This window comes from Panthera pardus, unplaced genomic scaffold (genome assembly GCF_024362965.1).
Source record: "Panthera pardus isolate Hobbes unplaced genomic scaffold, ASM2436296v1 HiC_scaffold_13, whole genome shotgun sequence".
Taxonomy (NCBI): Eukaryota; Metazoa; Chordata; class Mammalia; order Carnivora; family Felidae; genus Panthera; species Panthera pardus.
In genome coordinates this window covers 155,017,971-155,037,840 of record NW_026526688.1, presented here as the reverse complement: position 1 = coordinate 155,037,840, position 19,870 = coordinate 155,017,971, and the positions used below count along the sequence as shown (strand labels likewise).

General features: G+C 34.0%; 1 protein-coding gene across 33 annotated transcripts in view; it reads left to right on the top strand.

Moving 5' to 3' along the window:
• ADGRL3 (adhesion G protein-coupled receptor L3) overlaps positions 1-19,870 on the top strand; it is an 813,483-nt gene that overhangs the window by 398,603 nt on the left and 395,010 nt on the right. For all 33 annotated transcript variants that reach the window (XM_053901514.1, XM_053901520.1, XM_053901521.1 and 30 more), the window contains one exon: positions 1,869-2,082. In XM_053901514.1, coding sequence (XP_053757489.1) covers positions 1,869-2,082 — 214 coding nt within the window. The remainder of the gene's footprint in view (positions 1-1,868; positions 2,083-19,870) is intronic.

Here is a 19,870-nt window from a genome sequence, read left to right as displayed (position 1 = left end):
AAGTTTCAAGTGAAAATATTTATAGAATAAAATTTCTCTCTTACCCACCTCTACTCTATTTTCACTTCCTTGTTCCTCTCCTCCCTTCCTTTCCTTTCACATTTCGTGCTTAGTAAGAGAGCCACAAGAAAAGTTGCATATATTTATTTAAATACATATTTTTATATATGTACACATTAGTGAATTAATAAAATATTAATGCATATCTATACTTCCCATTTATCTCCATAATTAATTCTTTTATGTAGAAATCAACTTATTAGTTGGTAAACAATTGAGAATTTCAATTCTATGCTTTTAAAAGAAAACCTGAGTTATTACAATTAAACATTTGACTTTCTTCCAATAATATACTAATTATGTTCACAATCTGGGAGTGGGAAACTTAAACTTGACATGAAAAGATGGGAAACTCCCTGTATAAAGATGAAATATATATGTTCAGCAAACATCTAAAATCAAACAACAAACTAAAAGAACATATTTGCCACCAATATGAAGGATATTTTTAAAATTTTCTTGCTATAAAAAGAACTTTTACAATAGCAAACCATGTATAAATATCAGCAAACAATTCATAAATAAAAGGAATATGAAGGGTTGATAAACATATGAAAATATGTTTCATTGTACAAATAGAATACTGAAAAAATTTAAAAAGGACACTGTATCATTCTTTGTCTACCGCATTGGCAAAATTTAAGGGAATTGGTAATATGTAATTTTGAAATGAAAAGTGATCCTGGTAGAGCTGTACATATTTATTAAGTTTTTTGGATATCTAGTTGTTGACATTTGCCAAACTTGAAATGTATTTCCCACTTGATCCACCAATTTCATTTATGGTATAAAAATATACCATAAAATATATTGGGATAACTATATTTTTTTCTAAAATACTATAGCTAAGGTATACAGATATGTTTATGCTTTTTTGCAGTATTATGACTAAAACACTCGGACATTCCCAAATGCCCATCAATATAAGATCAATTGTATAATGTTTATAGATATATATAATGCAGCCATTAAAACTGAGGGCTACAATACACAGATGAAAAGAGATATCCATTAAATTAATAAATAGATAAAGGTATCAGACAACATGTGTAGTGTGCTATACCTGAATAAAATGTAAAAAGGAGTAGGAGGAACCATACAATGTCTATTTGTTTTTTCTGTAGAAAATTCAGTAAGAGAGTCATCACAGTTCTAACTGGTTATCTCTTGACAGTGGTGGTGGGGGCTGGGGAAAGTGTGTGGAGGGAGCTGAAGGAAAATTTATTTTTTCTCCATACAAATCTCTATTTTCTTGTAGAACACTTATTATCCCTACAATTAAATCATAAAGTGCACTGATTATGTTAATTATTACTGAAAAATGAAAACTGTTTTGAAGTTGAAATAGAATACTTAAGACGATATGACTCAACAAAAATGCAATTTTGGGGTAATACTTTCTATAAGATAAAAAAAAACACATGCATGATACCCCTGAGATTTACCTGAGAATCTTTCTCTACAAACTGGATAATATTTTTGAGTGGGGGAGAGGGGGGTAATATTTCTTTATAGTCTTTATTTCATATAACAGCCAAAATTTTAGAAAATCCAGAGGGTTTTTTTCCCCATGTATACGAAAACTGTATTAGATAGTATTTTTAAGAAATATCTGTTATTCTTAGATTTTTAAAAATCCTGTAAAGTTATTGAAGTGAGAAATACTCTATTTTAGTTAAAATTGTTAATTGCGCCCGGTTTGTGTTTTTTGGTGTTACTTTATCTCAAACACTGGATAGGCAAACACGTGTACTTCTCCTTTGTGCATAATAAAGACGACTTACATTTCTTCTTCCTCCTTCCTGTAGCTTTCAGCCGTGCCCCAATTCCGATGGCTGTGGTCCGCAGAGAGCTCTCCTGTGAGAGCTACCCCATTGAGCTCCGCTGTCCAGGAACAGATGTCATCATGATAGAAAGTGCCAACTATGGGAGGACTGATGACAAAATTTGTGACTCTGACCCTGCTCAGATGGAGAATATACGATGCTATCTGCCAGATGCCTATAAGATTATGTCCCAAAGGTATGATACTTCTAATAATCTTTTTCTTGGACACATTTAATGTAAGCTCTCAGCCTGCATCTGTGTGACCTATTGACCTTAAGTAAGAACACAAATAGTATGTGTGTTTTAGAATCATTTGAACTACTTTTTCCATATCAAATTAGTTCCCCATATTACTGAAATGCTAGTATTAGAAATTGCAAATGGCATTTGGACGTTATTAAAATTTATTAGATTAGTTATTATGTTGCCTGGTCTACTCTGAGTGCTTTGGAACTGGGCTGATTAGATGAGAAACTAAATTTATTTTTCACAGTTTTCAAAAACAGACTTTTATGTAATTTTCTTTAGAAGCTACAGAAAAATTATTTTAATGCTAATAAATATTTCCTTTCAGTGTAGGAAAAAGAATAAAAATTAATAAGCAATTTTTATAGCCATTAATCAAAATGTAGCAAAAGACTATTGATTCATGATTTTTTTGGCCTTGAAAACAATGAAAAATTATTTCTTTATTATTTAGTTTACGTAATTCACTTAAACTAATCAAAATATTACCATATTCAAATAAGGTAAGTTAAGGTATCATACGATATCACTGGAAAAGGAAAAGAAGGTCTTCAATTCTGCAGAGACTGTTCAATAGGAATCCATACTGTAAAAGGTTTAAATTATACTAAAATTTCTTGATAAATTGGCTAAATATTACATATCTTACAAATAGTTGTTCACTATTACTATGATTTCTCAGAAATTAGTGAAGTCATTAATTTACTATAAGCATTCATACTTTCTGACTATATGCTCACAAAGTAATTTTTAAATAATTAATCAAATGACCTATCTAGTGAATTTTTTTCATAATTTTTCTATTTAGACACTTCTATTATTTCAAGTGTTCTTAAAATATAGGGGAAATCATAACATATGTAAAAATAAACAAATTTAAGTACATAAAAACAAAATCAATGACTTTAACCTTTTGTCTTCTCGATGCTTAAAATTCTGATATCTATGTGTGTGATTAATAAATTGGTAGAATCACTGTCTTATTTTCTATAAATTACTGTTATATAGGTTATTAATTGAAATTACAATATGCCAGGTTTTTGAACAAAGCATCTGTATTACACTTGAAGGATAATGGTCTCTCTGAGCAAATCTGATGGCTTTTGTTTGTTTCTAAAACCTAAGTCATGATAAGGTGAGTATTAATGAGAAATAAAATTTTTAAATTAGGGATTCCTCTTGATATAAGTTCATTTGGTTTCATTTGGTTCTTCATGTGTTTCTCTCTCATTGTGGATCTCTTCTTGTTATACATTTGACATGCCTCCAACTATAATTAAATTTTCTGATGATCTGCTTAAAAAAGTTGAATTATCATCGTGCGCAAGGTGGTAACAGGTCTGTCCTGCCTGGTTTTCCATGAGTAGAATGAATGGGCACTGTGACTAAATTGTTATTTTATTTGTTTGTGTCAGAACAACATACAAAAATGGATTCTTTGAATCCATTTGAAGTGTGGGTTGAGGAGGAAATTCTGCTTTTCAGTGGTTATTAGCTTTTGATTTCAATGTAGCAGAAGCATTAACTTCACTAGCTCTTTGATCTCTTTATGATTTTCATTGAAAATGTTTTAATCCTTTTATTGATATTATTAATGGCTCCCAAAATAAGCCCTTAATCTTATAATTATTGCAAAAAAATAGTTACAATGGATCCTCTCAAGCGGCTGAATTAGATGGGATGTGTCTGGAAAGTGACAAATCTGCAGAGTGAAATGGCTTTAAGCACCCTGAGTGAGTCATTTGTGGAAGCCCCCCTGGTGGTTTCTCAAAGTGAGAATTGTCAGCTGAAATAACTGTGGTTAATTTTGTGTGGAGGCAAGTTCCTTGGTTGTATCTTGACTATTAAATGTACTACATTTACACTTGGCCAAAATAAATGCTTTTGACTCTTGGATAGATGAAATTAGGTTCCATCTTGCAAGTTCCCGAGAGATGAGATGGCCATGTCTGTTTAAGCTGCTTTATAATTAATGAGCTTTCACTGTCATGCCAGTGACAGCATGTTAAATAATGCTAATAATTTCTAATTACGATATGGATGTATCATATTCATAATGATATGTACAGTTTAAATAATGCATTTGAAACTAAAATTATGAGGAAACTTTTTCTAAAAAATATCTTAGATAATTATTGTTTTCTCTCATTTAAATTTCTAGAAAGGCATTATATTGGCGTCTAAACTTTTTTAAGCATGTCTCTAGATTGGAGGATTATTATTACAAAATGTGAAAGGTTTTTGTGTATCCTTGCATAACCTTGTTAAAAAGGTTTTGTAACTTACTTCAGCCTCATGAATTAGCTGGATGTCACAGGCAAGGACAGGCATGAAATATTATTCATGTAGATGTTTGAATACACATTGAACAAATACATACACAAAATTGTTACTTTTATGTATGTATCTATAACAATAACTGTTAGTTATTTTGATTTCCATGTTTTTCCCCAGGAAAACTATGCAGTCTGATATCTGCTCCAGGAGAGCCAGATTCTTCTTATACCATTTTGCCTCATCCTCTCTGAAAGTTCTGAGCTTTTACCTCTTCTTTCATTATCCTACTTAGAAGACCTCTTAAACTGTCAGAGCACATTTCTTTATCCTTCTTGGAACTTCTAATCTCACTTGCTATTATCTACATCCTTCTTTATTGCATCTAAACATTAATAAACCCATATTATCACATCCTAGACAATTGCCTTGTCTAAAGTAAATTGTAGGCTTCTAGAGGGCAGACTTTCTGTTGGTTTTACCTAAAACTAACTTTTTATGTTTAATGCTATGTAAATGAATAAGGAAATCTGCTCTCCAATTGTGTGATGCCACTTGGAAGCTTTCTTATTTCTGAATGATTTTTGTTTCTTTTTGTGTTACATTTACACACTTCAGTGAGTTTTAAAAAAATGGTATATACAGCTTTAGAATCTAAATGTGAAAATGACTGTTGGCAACTGATAACTGCAGAAATTTTACATTTTGAATTCAGCTGAGGTTTCATGCTATCTTCAGTTATTAATAGATGTATTTCCATTTTTAACTCCACTAACACTTGAAAATACACAACATGAAGTTCACCATGACAGCTTTGGAGTTTGGTGGATAAATAAGCTGGGCATGGTCCCTGCCCACAAAACTATAGCTCTTTGGCAGATAAAAGTAAACAGCTAGATTGTTTGCTCAATATTTTATTTTTATCTCATTTACATTTATTGAGGAGTTCAAAAAAAGGAAAGCTCTTTCAGCTAGATAATATTAAGGAATGTTCATTGAAGAGAGAATGTTAAGCTGATCCTTGAAGGATGGCAGCATTGGTGGAACCAGAAGAGACCAAAGTGATAGTAGATATATAAAATATGAGTGCCTGGGCACCAAAAAAGAACATGAGGAAACAGATTCCCTTCAATAACACTTCATCCATCCTGTTCTGCCTTGGCTTCAAAAGCTTATTGGTGTGGGTGGCTCAGTCGGTTAAGTGTCCGACTTCGGCTCAGGTCATGATCTCACGGTCCGTGAGTTTGAGCCCCACGTCGGGCTCTGTGCTGACAGCTCAGAGCCTGGAGCCTACTTCAGATTCTGTGTCTCCCTCTCTCTGACCCTCCCCTGCTCATGCTGTGTCTCTCTCTCAGAAATAAATACATAAACTTTAAAAACAAAAAGGAAATCTTAATAATATGATGATAAACTAACTTGATGCTATCTATCCCCTTGTCAATACAAAGTCCTATTGGAGTTACTCTTTATAGTTGGACATAAATTCCATCTAAATGTGGGAAGTTTGAATATTGTATGATATGCTCATCCCAACTCTTTGGATACATATTTTGAGTATGTGGTATACAGTCTTACTTTATGTAGAATTGCTTACACTTTTCAAATTGAAAAGGCATTTGCAAACAGGTATATATGTGTACATAGTGTATATTTATTGAGGTATAATATACATATGGGAAAGTGCACAGATCATAAATATATACAACTTAATGAATTTTCACAAACCCAGCTCATCTAAACAACAACCAGCTGAAGACACAGAACATTAATAGCACCTCCGATGTGGCCCTTTCTGCTCTGCACCAGCCATACTCCACATCCCTGTGTTTTGCTGCTACTTAAATCAGTTTTGCCCATTTTATAATTTAAGTAAATGAATTCATATAGTATATGATTTTTGATGTCTAGCTTCTCTCATTCCTTGCATTCATTTTTATATATAACTTTACTGAAGCATTTTTACACATTGTATAATTCACTCATTTCAAGAGTATGATTTTTAAAGTAAATTTACCACTTTACCAAGTGATTCGATATCATCATAAATCAGTTTTAGAATATTTCCATCACCACATTGAGAGTCTGATGCCCATGTGATAATCCCCATCTCCCTCCTACCCCATGCAATGACTAAGGTATATTCTGTCTGTATGTCTGTTCTTTTGTGTGTGTGTGTGTGTGTGTGTGTGTGTGTGTGTGTGTGTGTGTATTCTTAAAAAAAAAATTAATGTTTACTTATTTTTGAAAGAGAGAGAAAGAGAGAGACAGAGTGTGAGCAAGGGAGGGGCAGAGAGAGTGGGACACAGACCTGAAACAGGCTCCAGGCTGTCAGCACAGAGCCTGACGTGGGGCTTGAACTCACCAACAGTGAGATCATGACCTGAGTCAAAATCAGACGCTTAAGCAGCTGAGCCATCCTGGTGCCTCTATATATGTCTATTCTTAATGCATTATGTTTCAATCTAAAAAGTGAATATTTGAAATCAAGTGAGACTTAGTGGGCATTTCAGTGGGGACAAATCAAAGAAATAGCAGTTATTTTTGGAGGCATGGATATAAATATGTTGCTTGTATTCTGCATTCTCTTGGAATCAAAGATCATAATCTAGCCATTTAACAAATACCCTCTAGAGTTTTCTACCAAGTAGAAATGTTAAATATATAAAGTAGGATGATTTTTTTTTCTATTTCAATGAGTGATCTAGGTTTTACTTTTCATCTTCTACCAGCATTTTAGCAAGATTACATTTTCACATGTCATATTCACATCAGGAACATGAAAAAAAAAAAAAAGTCAGGGAAGGAGTGAGGAAGGGAAGAAGGGAGAGGGAGAAAGCTGTTTCTCACCTTTCTGAAAAAGTTATATTTCAGTTTATATCAGTACCACTGCAGGGGATTTTACAGCTTACAAAAAGATCTTGGCTTTTGTTGTATTCTATCCTGGTGAAGTTAAGAACTCTTTAGCAGTCAAAGAAGAAATGTCAGTGGCAGTTTTTATGTGTATGTAACTGAGTAAATGTTCTGCAATAACTGTGTATACATACATGAGTTTTTCAATTGAGTATTCTCCTTTGCTCCTTTCACCAAATTATTACATTATATCTTGCATTTTTCTTCTGAATTATAACAGATCAAAAATAATCCCTCATATCAGGTACTTTTCCATTGAATGCACATTCTATGCAGTAAAAAGAACTGTTGAGTATAGAAACTATAATATGTAACTCATTGCCTTAAGGATTACTTTTTGTGTGCATGTTTAGTAAAGAAAAAAAAGTAAATGAAGGAAGGAAGAAAGGTAATTATCAATTCCCAAACGTAGAGAATATGGAGAAGTTGGGAAATTCCTTTCTGGAAGCCATTTACCTCCTTTTTAATATTTCAGCCTATTTCAATTCTGAGAATATATTTTGGGAATGTCCTACTAAAATGCTTTCTAGTACTTCTTGCTATTCACATTTAATTTTGAATGAAATTATGTTATGAAATTTGAATGAATTGTGTTTGAAATTTAAGAGTTTAGTAAATGATGAAAATATCTCAGGATTGGTTAAGATAAAAGCTAAAGGGAGTTATGTTGTCTGTCTGTTACTGGCCATGGGGAATGTTAACCCTTTGTGCAGTCATTCCCAAAGTGTGGTTCATGGAAATTTGGAATTCCTGAGCTCTTTGCAGGGATTTCTGGAGGGCCAAAACTATTTTCATAACAATACTGACTTATTATTTGCCTTTTTTATTGTATTAGACATCATGCCAAAGCAGTGGTAGGTGAAACTGATCCCATCTTAGCAGGGATAAAGACAGTAGCAATAATGTACTTTAAAAAATTTCTCAGTTTTAATTGCTAATATGGCACATAATAATATAACTCATATAAACCAATAGTCTTTTAGAATCTTAATAATTCTATGATTTAAAGAGTGACAAAGGGTAGGAGAATTGATACTTAGCAAATATTTTTTTCACTTCCACTTATGGCTGAAAATTAGTTATATTTTGTCTTCATTATGTTTACATTGCATAATACTCAATGTATTTGTTTTAAAATCATCTAGAGTTTTTTTCATGAACTAATTATTATTTTTTAAATCTTTATTTATGAGAGAGAGGGAGAGAAAGAGAGTGAGAGCGAGTGTAGCAAGGACAGAGAGAGAGAGAGAGGGAGAGAGAGAATCCCAAACAGGATCCGCACTGTCAGCACAGAGCCTGACACAGGGCTCAAACTCACAAACCGTCAGATCGTGACCTGAGCAGAAGTCAAGAGCCAGATACTTAACCTACTAAGCCACCCAGGCACCCCTCATGAGCTAATTATTATTTATATTGAAGTATAGTTGACATATAATATTATGTTAGTTCCCAGGTGTACCACATCATTATTCAATCATCCTATACATTATGAAATGCTCACCACGATAAGTGGATGAACCATCTGCTACCAAAGTCATTACAATATTATTGACTATATTTCTGTTGTATATTTGATTTATAAAGTATAATATTTTTTAAATATATATACTGAATGAGCACCTTAATTGTTTCCCCGCCTCCAGCTCTTTAGTTATTTTTACACTTTGTGGTCAGTCTGAAGAACTTGACATCTTGTGGAAAATATTTAGAAGATATCACCATGGAAAAAAGGATAAGTTTCTGAAAAGGAGAGTATATAGGGTATAAACACTCTAGTAATTATCTTTAGTATAGCTTAAGTTTATAAGGAAAAGAACGAAGCAGATTATGAACATAAATTCTGTCACTGATTTATTGGATACCGCAGGACTCTGGAGAAAACTAAGTGGTAGTGATATTTAGCAGCCATTCAGTATGATACTTCAGTTGCTCTGTCATTAGTAATTTTAAAGATTGCTGAGGCTACTGAGGGAGTGAGTCTCCAAGTATTTTGACTACCTTCTAGGTTTCATTTTCCTGATGAAGAGACTGAGGAACATGGAGTTTAAAAAGTTACCTAAAATTATTTACTATACAATGGCGTAAGCATGGCTGCTCTCTTTGGGTATGTAGCCCATGATTTTTTTTTTTACTGTTTTTTTTCTTCTTCGAAGATTCTAAAAATAATTTTTGTTATCAGAAAAATTCTTTTCATTTCTCAGTACATCAGAAGAAGCCAGTGAAAGTTTCAAATCCATCCACAATTTATAAATTCAATTAATCTGTTGGTTAAAGAAGAGTAAAGTTTTAATAAGAAGCCAACCTTACAAAATTGATCGATATAGCCATTGGGTTAGATTTTTAGGAAAATATCCTTTCCTTGTCTGCTGATTATTCAGGAATTTTACCTTTAGCTGTAGTTTTAATATTCAGGGTATGATGTGCTTGTATAAATAGGAAATACATTCACTTGTTACTGGTGATAATGATACTTATTTACTTTTATTGTGTGCTTTGTATTTGCCATGAACTCTGGTAAAGAATTTACCTTTCATTAGTTCATTAATATTTCCCCGTAACACTAAGAGATAACCATTATTATCATTCCTATTGTACCAGTGAGGTAGTTAAAGCACATAGAAATTTTCTTGATGACGAATTTATTTTAAGCCAATGTACTGTCTTGCTTGAGAGATTTGAGGCTTTGTTTATTGTCGCAAGGGTGATAAAATGATAAAGTATCAAAAAAAGTTAAGAACTGTGCTCTTGATCATGATCATGATGATAAGAAAAGAAACTCATTTTCTCTCATGCAAACATTCAATCAAACTTTGGAATTGGTTTGACTCTGGTTTTATTAATATCCAATTACAGCTGTACACACATTTTTTATTAAAGTCTTGGGTAGAAATAATTTAATAATTGTGAATCTGAAATCCTCCAGACTCTAAACCTCTTTTTTATTTGAATCAATTGTGCTTATAAAGTGTTTTAGGTAATGTAGTGCTTCTTGGAAAAACAAGCATTGATAGAACAGAGCTGATTGTATTACCAATGCTAAATATTTCTAGCTATAAAAATATAAAGCGAGATGTTTTGAGAAGTTCCTATAAGCCAGACAATGTTCTAAGCACTGTCTGTGAATTGACCAATTTAGTTCTTCCCTCACTCCTGTGAAATGGATACTGTTGTCTTCTTCACTGATGGAAGAACTAAGGCATAGAGAGTTTAATTAACATCCAAAAGGTACATAGTTTCCTATAAAGCTGTCTTTTTTAACCTAGGCAATCCAGCTCCAAAATTCAGGATAAATATTGCAATCCATCACCTTCTGTGCTTTGTCTAAAATGTGCACTATTTTTGGGTGCCTTGGTGGCTCAGTGGGTTAAGTATCCATTTTTTGATGTTGGCTTAGGGTCATGATCTCATGGTTTGTGAGATCAAGTACTGAGTTGGGCTCTTGCTGAGTGTGGAGACTGCTTGAGATTTCTCCCCCACCTCTCTCCCCCCCCGCCCCCTCCCACTCATACCACTCTCTCTCAAAATAAATAAACATAAAAAAGTTAAATAAATAAAATGTGTACTATTTTTAATAAAATAGACTAAATGAAAAAACAGTTGTGAACCAGTCGCTAGAACTGAAAAGAAAATATACATGTGTGTGCGTGTTTGTGTGTGTGTGTGCGCGCACGCACACGTGCATGTTCATCCCACACACACACATATGCTATTAGAGGTTGGTTATCTTTTACACATCCAAATAATGAAAACATGGCATGGAACTTATTAAATCATGTGGCATTTATTTATTTTCTGCCTTAGGATAAATTTTCAGGCAAAAACACTTAAGTACTTGTAATGAAAATGTTCAGTTAAAAAAAATCTGTGAGATAAGATTTTGTTTTTAACATTTTGGATTTCATGGTGACACAATTATCTATAGCAATACTTCAGTAAAAATGTACATATTGTTTATAATGGGTATTAAATAGAAATTTGTATGGTTCATGAAAATAAAGGAAAATGAATGTCACTTCATATATAAACTATGGAAGAGGGCAGGCTCATGAGTTAGAAAACTAAATACATTACATGAGTACTTTGAAATACTTGCAAATGAGAAAATGTATCATGCCAGCCTTTCTTAATTAAACTTGAATATAAGGAACAGAATGCTTTAAAATTTCCAATGTTTTGTATAATGAGATTTTAGATGGCATAAATGTTTACAAAGCTTTTGCTAATAAGTCATAAAGATGAAATCGGATCTTTATTTTTACTACACTATAGTTAGTTTGTTTTGTTATATAATCAGTGTATGCCTGTTTAATATTTTTGTTTTATTTTTCATATCCTCTAAAAATTCAGTTATGCTAAAAATATTGCTAAATTTGCCTCCACGAATATTCTACTGGCCATAAGCTTTAGTTGATTCATTGTTTCTTTACTATTAAGAATATTATCAAATACAGCTAAATGTGAAAAAAACTACAAAAAATATAGTTAGTAAATCATTCTTGGTAATACATTGTGAATCTTCCTGTTATGTGCTGATGTGAGAGTACTTTAACTCTGAGAGAAATGTTATTTCCCAAGTTGTTGCATAATAACTAAATCCCTAATATTTGTTAATGTGAAAAATTGCATTAATTGATGGTTTCCATAAAACTAGATATTTACCTTATCACATGTATATCAGAAATATATTTATTTGTGATTAAGTTTACCAAATGGCAAAAGCAAAATATGTTTTTCATGTGTATGGAGTAATTTCGATAGATAAATATATGTATGTGTGTTTTGGCATGAAAAGACTTGAAGTCTTTCCAAAATGCTATTACCCATAACTGTTAGTACCATCAACCTTATGAAAATAAACATTTGGAGCTATTTCTTAGACTTATTTGTGTATCGAGGAAGTAAATGTTTCAAAATGAATAGAAGTCTACAGGAAGATTGCAATAAAAAGAGGAAAACATACTTCAGAAGTAATAAAAAAGGCAAGAAGCAATGGGTGTTACACAAGGAGGAAACTAGATGGCTATGGGTTTGAAGGTGAGTAGATAATTGAAATGAGGAGAACCTTTTCAGTTAAAATTATTGATATTGTTAATTTATTCAGATACACTTTGAGGTTCCCAACCTTTACCACTGATCATCTAAACAAGTCTGGATATTTTACATTTAATTAATCTACTTCTGAAGATTTGAATTTACTTATCAAATATAGTATATTAATGCTTTGTAAAAGATTCATGACAGGTCTCTATCAATATGAGCATCTTATCAAACATAATATTCTAATATTATTTCCTATTTTGGTAGCATTGACTTGTTTCATAATAATAGGAATTTTTATTTTCTTTTTAGAATTATACTTGTGAAACCCACCAAAGCCTGGCCGTAGGCAACACATCCTTCAGGCATGTTACCTGTGTACTTCTGATATATGTTTATATCTATGTATTTTAACTTATATACTAAACTCTATTATATTTCTCTACCCAGACCACAAATATTTTTCTTTTCATTATGGTATAAAAATACCTATGACCAGTTTCATCACTTACAACCTTCTAGAATGTGGGAATTATTTCTCTGTAGGTATTTTAGAAATTAGGGTCAGAAAAATGTACTCCTTTTTCACAAATTAGTCTCTGCAAAATTTGTCCTAATAAAAGGCCTTTCACCTTTCCAAGGAATTCAAGTATATCATCCTTGCCTGAGGAGATAGGCTTCTGAATTACTTTCCAACTTCATTTCTAAAGAAAATGTAGAGTCCTTCAAATGACTTTACATTTAATTATTTCCTCCAATAGCATTTCCCTGCTGTGACATAAAAAAAAAAAAATCTGCAACTATAACAACAAACATTATGTGTGGTATAATATTTCAATGAAAGTCATGGAAGTGGAAAGGAATAAATTAATAAGAGCAGGACAAGCTCACATGGATATTGGAATGAGATATGAGCCTCCTTCTGCAAACTAACCAAAAATGTGTCTCAGTGAACGTTGTGAGGTGCAAACACATATCAAAAGTGTTACACGTTAGTGCACACAAAGGAAAAGGTAATCCTTCCTGCGATGTGGTTGGATGCATATGGGATCGCTGTAATTGTATTACAAAAGCATGTCAGCAGAAAATGATAAAACGAAGCTGCAGCATAAAATCTTATCTCCTAGATTCTTTTACTCTGTTGTGTCACAATTTCTTGCAGAAAATAATTGAAGAAAATGTTGTTTTGATGGGGATGGCATGAGCTCAGTGTATCCTTAAAAGGGGCAACTCTGAAAGTAGTAGGCCGAGCCTGCCGACATGCTTGTGCCAATGCGCGCATGCGCACACGCACGCGCACGTACACACACGCACGCGCACGTACACACACACACACACACACACACACACACACACGACACAACTTCTGAGATATAAATGTATAGGGTATTTATGATGTGTATTGCTAAGATGCGGATGAATTTCAAGAAAAAATACCATATATTTACCCTGGAATCAAATAGTTAAATTATTATCTCATGGTTTAAGATATCAGGTTTACTTTTTCTCTCATTTATTAAGAAGTAAAGGAATATGTTTCTGATCCATTTATTTTATTCTTATGTTTGAAAATATTTATATTTTTGTTAGGAAGAGCGTACACAATTATTTTACTATTGACAGTATTGATGCTCACACAGGCAAAGTGATCCAAGGTTAAATGTGACCCTGTGCTTTTATTTTAATTATATAAATATGTTTTCAGAACTAGTTTCTTTGGAAAGCAGAATAATTGGTATTTGATATTATAAAATATTCTTATTCGTTGGCAATATAGAAAACTTAGCTGAAATCATTAGACTTTACAATTTAAAAATATGTTTTTCTAATTATAACAGGAAACACATTGGAAAGGGAATATTCAACAATTGTCTAGACGCTATTTAAGAAAAACAACGTCTTTTGGAGCTCCAAAATTGTTCTGGTTTTGTGAGGATGTTTAGTAAATACCCCCTATTCTTCAGATATTTATGCCTCATCTTATCTGTTTGGTGCATACACTTTAAAATCTTTGCAGTAGACTTTGGTTTGAAACCCAAGCCCTGCGTCTTACTACATGTTGTCTCACTGAACAGTTTAGAAGTAAACTACTTACCTGGAAGACTCATAATGAAGATAGTAAAATCTATGTTTTTCCACATGTGTAGCAGCACTGTGCTAATGTGGTTTTTATTTACTATTCCTGGAGATACGTGGTTTTCCATTATTCTCTATTGTTGAATAAGAGGTGCCATTCTGGATTTTGATGTTTGTTTTCCTGTGTAGGTCGAAAGAGAAGTGTTTAAAGAATTCCTGTCTCAGAAAAAATCTCCCCAGTATGACTTCAACAATACATCAGTTTTATATTATAAAGATAGGTGTCATGATGTATTTACATGTGTAAATATTTTTCTTGCTCTACTTATTTTTAATTCTTTTATTTTATGACTTATGGGTAAAAAGTTCTGATTCTGGGAAAATCCATGAAGCACATTAAGTTTACCTTTGAAAGTCAAACAAGTTTTTATTGGGGCGCTCTCATTTCTTTAACTCCTGGGACCTCAGGTCTCATGTCTCTCGTATGTGCAGTCTGTCTTTTCCACCCCACTTCTTCGGCTTCATAGTCCTAAGTAAGAATGTCATCACCGTCTTACTTTAAAATTGTCTTTGGACCTATGAATGATTCCAGTCTCAGGCAAAACACATGCCTAAAAATGAGGAAAGAATGCTCATCCAAGGTACATCTGTTATGTTCTTGGCAGAAAATGAGAGAAATGGTTGTTGGGGAGATAATCAAAACTCTCCATTCCCTCATCCAAAGATAATTTGGTATTGTATTTGAAACATCGCAACAGGGTTCACCCTTTAGTAGAAATAACAATGCTAGGCATCATCCTGTAGATTACACACATAACCAGGGCTATTAGCGTCTCTCCAGAGTGTTTGCCTTACACTTAGGAGTTCATCTACACAGCAGCAAGAGGCTGTGTTTTGAGCTGTGAAAATGTCACTAGATTGGTAAGAATGTGGCTTGGAAGTGTCTCCACAGATCATTCCTTTAGGTTCGAGATTGAATAATCAAATTTTATAAATTTTCTCTGTTTTCTTAAAGATAGGTCCCAAACAATAACCTTCATAGGTTTTTAGAGAAAAGGAGGTCTTATCCTTGTGAATTTTGTCTCACCAGTATCATGCCATTCTGCCAGTGTTGTTGAAAACATCTTGATAGACCACATAAGGAACAGTTACCCACATACTGTTTACATTAGTAATTAACAGAGAATTTTAGGAGAGATTATAGGCATTGTAACCACTCCAACATATTCCTTTTAATGAAATAACAGGCACAGTGGGAAGCCAACTGCATTTAAAACCCAGCAGGTCAAATTGTGGAACAGAAACTATTAAGTGTTACAAGGGTTTGAATACAAAGTGTGCTACTAGTAAAAATGATAAGAAGTACTCTTGCAAGGAGATGCTTCTTGGACAACCCAGTCTAGGAGTTTAGAAAACTTTAGGGTTCTCTCGAAATATATATTACCACACATTTTCTAGTATAGCTGGACAATGTGTAGGCTAACAAGCCACAAAGCCTAAATAGGATCAGAATTCTCCTTGCGAAGACCCTCCTCCATAAGACTAGAGAAAAAATTATTTAAGTAGGCTCTTTTACATAAGCTCATGGATCTGGGAATAGTGTACCCATCTCTCAGCATTCAGAATCTTTTCAGAAAGAAAAAATTAACAAGAAACAGAAGCTCTTTGAAAACCCAAACTTACTCCCTTTCCTCTTAGTTACCGCCCCCCCCCCCCCCGCCCTTTTTCCTTCTGGCATTCAGTTTAATGGCACCATGGCTAAGCATGATTCTAATCCCAGGCAAAGCACATTCCTAAAAATAAAGGAAGAATGGTTACCAAAAGGAAATCTGTATGTTCTTGACAGAAAATGAGATAAATAGATGCTGGAGAGATCATGAAAATTCTCCATCCCGTACTCCAAAGGCAAGTCAGTGTTTTAAACAGAATATCACAAAATGGTTTACCTTTTACTACAAATAACAATGCCAATGGAAGCCTCAGACCCTCAGAGTGTTTGAGGTCTCTTCAGTACCAGTTCCCCCCACAAAAACCAAACCAAACTAATAAAAGAAGGCAAACATTTTCCCCACGTTAGTATTTCAGCATTGAAAGAAAGAAAACCAGTGCCTTAGTTTTAGTCTTGCAGCAATTAGAGTGTTGGATGCTCCACCATCTGACAGAGATTCTGCAGGAAAGAAGAAATGTTTGGTACTAATTAAATTTAAATTTCAAGTTTAGTTTTGTTACAAGGTGGAATCTCAGTCTTTTGCAAATTTCCCCTCTCTTTCCATCACTGGTCTGTGGAGACTAACATGGAAGCTTTGGGCTGGTACTCTCCCCTGAACATGAGCCAGTGCTTCTGAGCTGAGACCTGGACACGTGTCTGTGTTGCACCTGCTGTGTTGCAACCTGCTGTGTTGAACCTCCACTTCAGGTTGTGGAGGTCAAGCTAATGAAAGAAACTGGGTGTGGGATCATGGACCAGACTTTATAACAACACAGCTTTTAAAATTACTTAATGTTTTAATCAATGGTATTTTCCCTCTGAAATAAAGTGTCCAAAAAGTTAAAAAGAGAAATATCATCATAGTTTGCTCATCGGAATGAAATAACCATGAATTCTATTCTGAATTTTTTCAGCTGTTGAAATTGCATATTATGTGACAGCACAAAAAAAGTCTTAAAACAATGTAAAATCTCAAATGATCCTTTCTTCCCCTTCCTCTAGTTCAAATTGCACTTTGAAACTCGATGAAACAATTCCATATGTTCTACTATAGAAGTAATTGCTGCAGTTTTACAGAGTCCTAACATCTTTTGTTTACACCTAGTAAATGAACCATTGTTAGATATCCCACAGCACATGGTATGATTCATTTCTAACAGAAAAAGTATATGTATATATATATATATATATATATATATATATAATATATACATACACCTATATACACACACATATATACATATATTGCTATTAACAGTAATTATCACATTAAAATTATTTACTATTTAACTATGAATTAAAAAATTGTAAGTTAATATTATAAACACATGAGGTCTATTAATCTACAAAAAAATAGAACATTTTCATTATAGGAACAAACTACCATGCACTAAAATGGAAATTAAAAGTTAATTCCATTTTTTTAAGTTTATTTAGTTTGAGAGAAAGAGCACAGGGGAGAGACAGAGAGAAAGAGGGAGAGAGAGAATCTCAAGCAGGCTCTATGCCATCAACACAGAGCCCGATGCGGGTCTCAAACTTACTAACTGTGAGATCATGGCCTGACCCGATACCAAGAGTTGGGTGCTTAACCGATTGAGCCACCCAGATGCCCCAATTATTCCATTTTTTGGAAGCCTTTAAACTTGTTTCATCATGAAAAGACAAGAAAGTAGAGAGTCAGATATTAGAGGAAAGAAAAACATGTTTCTATCCAAAGCTCTGGTCCTAAAAGAATGTTACTGAGTATCTACCTCCAAGGTGTCAGCCTTGGTATCTGGCCAAGGTTCTAAGCCAGAAAGGGAGAAAGGTCATGTGGGTTTCTTCACACTAAGGAGAGGATAGAAAAGAGTGCTATATATAGGGCAGGACCAGAGAGGCAGCTTCCGTTTGCTGTGTGTGTCTGGCCTGGGACTAGTGTCCACAAGAGCCAGTCTTCTGCTTGTCATCCTTCACCATTTGCCATTTCCCCTCTAAGGGATTTTAAATCACTTTGATGTCAGGCTGAAGTAAACAACCTGCAGGGTTTACATTTATCATAAAGGTAAAATGATACCTACCAAACCAAAGTGCAGTTACCTGGATTATCTGTTACTTGGGTAACCAGATGTTCACAGAAGATTGGGTCAAAAGACTGTAGTTTATTGAAGGCATTTCAGTTCCTCCTACCACCTGAATAGGATTTTTGTCTAGATTTTCCTTATTCTTTTGCCTTAACTGTGATCTGTTATGGCAACATGCTTTGGTTGTAAAACATAAAGGACAAAGTATCCACCAAAGTGGAGGAAAAAATAAAACAGAGAAAAGAAAAGAAGGAAGTACATTTTGCAGAATTTCGATCTTCAAAAAGTAATCTTTTTTCACCTTTTATGTGTATGTATTGGGTGAAGAAGACTATTATGTTTTGTGAGAGAGAACTTGACCTTTACTCAGAAATAACAGTAGCAACTGAGTATCTGCAACAATACTGAATAGGTAATGTGGTGCTACGTCTTAGAAGCATCAAGCTACTCCACTTGAATAGGTCATCATAAATGCAAGAATGTGCACTCTGTTTAGTAATTACATATTCTGTATTAACACTGTGATGGACATGTAGTGCTACTTGTAGTCTGGAGATACAGTTAAATTATGAATAGTTTAGGATCCTTGATTTCAAACTGAAAGTAAGAAAAACCTAAAGGCTATTGTTTTGTTTTGTCAATAAAATCACTTTGCTTTAAAAAGTTCAAGTTTCATTTTTCAAACATCTGACAAATATCCAGAGTTTCTGTGTTGCATAGACATTTATTAAGAGCTTATGTATGTGAAATGAGTATTGAAAACTGATGCTGAGCAAGTCCAGGCTTGATAGCACAAATTGACTCAAATTAACAATAGAGATAAGCTATTACTAAAGATGCTTCCACATAGGCTGCTGGGTCAGGAATCATGCTAAATGCCAGGAACTTTAACATGACGAAAAGAGTTCCTCACTATAAGGGTGCTTAATGGGAGTTGGGGGGAGGGTTGCATAAACAATTACATCGACTCAATGGGGCCGATGCAGTGAGAGTGATGTGGATAACTTAAGGACTAAAATCAGGGGTCCTAGGGTAGCCTGAGGTGTACTGGGAAACACAGAGGATGAAATCTGAGCTAAGTCTTAGGGTGTATAGGAGACAGGCATCAGAAGGACATTGGAGGCTAAGGGGCTAGCATGGACATGGGGAGAAGTATGGAATTGCATAGATGCTGTTCAGTGACACTGGAAGTTAAAGTATAAATCAGAGTGTAGTAAAAGATGAGGCATATAGAGGCAAATAATGGCCTTGACCATTATTTTCAGAGTATTAGATTTTATAATGACTTTAATCACTTGCTAGGGCTGCCATAACAAAATTCCACAGACTGGGCGACTTAAACGACAGAAATTTATTTTCTCGTAGTTCTGGAAGTTAGAAGTCCAAGATCCAAGTGTTGGGAGGTTGGCTTTCTCCTGAGGCCTCTGTCCTTGGCTTTCAGATGGCTTCTGTGCATCCTCACATGGCCTTACCACCGTGCATGTGCATCCCAGGGGTCTCTTCCTCTTCTTATAAGGACACTTGTTCTATTGGATTAGGGCTGTCCCCTCTGACATCATTTAATCTTAATTACTTCTTTAAAATCCAAATCCATAGGGGCGCCTGGGTGGCTCGGTTGGTTAAGCGTCCAACTTCGGCTCAGGTCATGATCTCACGGTCCGTGGGTTTG